The sequence below is a fragment of the Trachymyrmex septentrionalis genome, unplaced genomic scaffold, assembly GCF_001594115.1.
Source record: "Trachymyrmex septentrionalis isolate Tsep2-gDNA-1 unplaced genomic scaffold, Tsep1.0 scaffold386, whole genome shotgun sequence".
NCBI lineage: Eukaryota > Metazoa > Arthropoda > Insecta > Hymenoptera > Formicidae > Trachymyrmex > Trachymyrmex septentrionalis.
Window position 1 is genome coordinate 2,798 of NW_017305553.1, and position 1,881 is coordinate 4,678.

At 56.3% G+C, this 1,881-nt stretch overlaps 1 protein-coding gene across 1 annotated transcript; it reads right to left on the reverse strand.

The window, feature by feature from the left end:
* Nucleotides 1-398: 398 nt before the first annotated feature.
* On the reverse strand, nt 399-1,113 carry LOC108750929. The gene is made up of 2 exons (XM_018490806.1): nt 649-1,113; nt 399-524 (listed from the first exon to the last, which is right to left on the reverse strand). Exons 1-2 carry the CDS (start codon nt 1,111-1,113, stop codon nt 399-401), a joined length of 591 nt encoding a protein of 196 aa, XP_018346308.1.
* Nucleotides 1,114-1,881: the final 768 nt, after the last annotated feature.

Genomic DNA, 1,881 nt, shown 5'->3' on the forward strand with positions numbered 1-1,881 from the left:
TCCCCCCCTCCCCAGAGGCTCTGACAGGCTCTCTACCGCCTAACACGGGTTATGGTACGAATGCAGTAAAGACTGCACCGCTGCCAAATACGCCAAAGGAGAAATATCTCCTTTCGACATATACAAAAACCAAATAAACTTAACTTAGATATATACAATATATACAAGCTCATCTCACGCAACCATATACCAACACAAATACACAATTATATACACGAATACATACACGGTCACGTACGTTAATGCGCCTGTGGCGCCGAGCCGCTACGATTCCTCGTCAGAACTGTGCACGTTGAGAGGAGTGACGAGCGGACCCCCCGGAGGACCGAGTCCCCGTTCACGAGCCCGCTCGTCCTCCTCCTTCCGTCGCACCACTACTTCGCAGAATTCTGCGAAGATCAACCACGCATCAGGAGAGCGCACGGAGGGTCCTGCATACCGCCACGTGTTCCAGCAGCCCCCTCCTCTGCTCCACCCAGGCTGGACAGAACAGGAGAGTGTGCGCCGCTGTATCTACCGCCGCTCTGCAAAACAAGCAAATCGGGGACTTCCGCCGTCCAATCTTATAGAGATAGGACTCGAAGACCCCCCGTGTCGCGTCAAGACCTGAGTAATGCGGTAAGTAAGGGCACCATGCGCCCTCCCCACCCAGTTCTCCAGGTCCTCCACAAAGGCGCCCCTAACGATCGCCCCGGGTCGATCCGGAGGCAACTCGATCAGACGCTCCCGCCATCTTAAAATAGAACGACGTCGCTCCACCTCGGACAACATCAAAGTCATCCGAGGCTCGACAGTTCCACTTCGACAGATAATATCTCGCCGGCGAAGGTATGACCTCCTCAACCTGTCCGCAACTATGTCGAAGGGTACCATCCCCGAGAGGACAGACGCAGCCTCGTGGGAGACGGTACGATAACCCCGAATGATCCTGAGGGCAAGCTGCCGCTGCAGCCTTTGCACATCCCTCAGGATCCCGCGATCGTTAGCCACCGTTTGCACCCAAATCGGGGCACCGTATAAAACCACCGACATGACCGTTGTCGCGTACAATCGACGCCGTCGCTCGCCAGGACCGCCGATATTGGCGGTAAGACGCGCTAGAGCCATAGCCATGCCCCAGGCCTTGGGAAGAAGGAGGCGGAAAGTCCACCGCGAATCCAGGGTTAGACCCAGGTATTTCACGGCGGACCCAATCGGAACCACCGCCCCCCCGATCCCAATAACCGCACCAGCCGGCGTCCCATCAATCGAAAAGGCCACGGCCTCGATCTTGGCAACCGAGACCCTTAGCCCAAGACGCTCGATACTGCGAATCAAAAAGGTGCCCCCTACCTCCGCTCTTAAACGTGCCTCCTCAAAAGTACCAGCACGTGTCACCAATAGAGTGTCATCCGCGTAACACATTATCTCACATCCAATCGGGAAACGGAGTCTCAATATAGAGTCGTACCCGACATTCCACAGGGTCGGCCCCAGCACCGATCCCTGCGGAACCCCGCACGACACAGGCGCACGCGTCAATCTATCTCTCCTATCTACGTAGGCCAGTTCCCGAGCGGAGAGATAGCTCCCGATAATGCATCTGAGATACTCCGGCACCCCCTTCTCCTCCAAGGAGTCGCCGATGACTCGCCACGGGAGGGAGTTAAAGGCGTTGGCTATGTCTAGCGACACAGCCACCACCACACCCCCATCCCGCAGACCATCATCAACGTACTCCCTTAGTTTCCAAATCGCATCGATCGTGAAGCGATGCTGGCGGAAGCCAAACTGGCCCTCCGCGATACCCCCCGATGCATCCAAGAAGGCATGCAATCTACGTGCCAGTACTCTCTCGAACAGTTTTCCCGCCTCGCTTAGCAGACAAATAGGTCTGTACGA

Excerpts from the sequence above, each read along its gene's own strand:
- LOC108750929 (XM_018490806.1), bottom strand. The coding sequence starts at position 1,113 with ATGGCTATGGCTCTAGCGCGTCTTACCGCCAATATCGGCGGTCCTGGC. Across the intron at positions 525-648 it reads TGGAGGACCTGGAGAACTGG|AGCGGCGGTAGATACAGCGG; the intron begins GTGGGGAGGGCG and ends CTTGTTTTGCAG.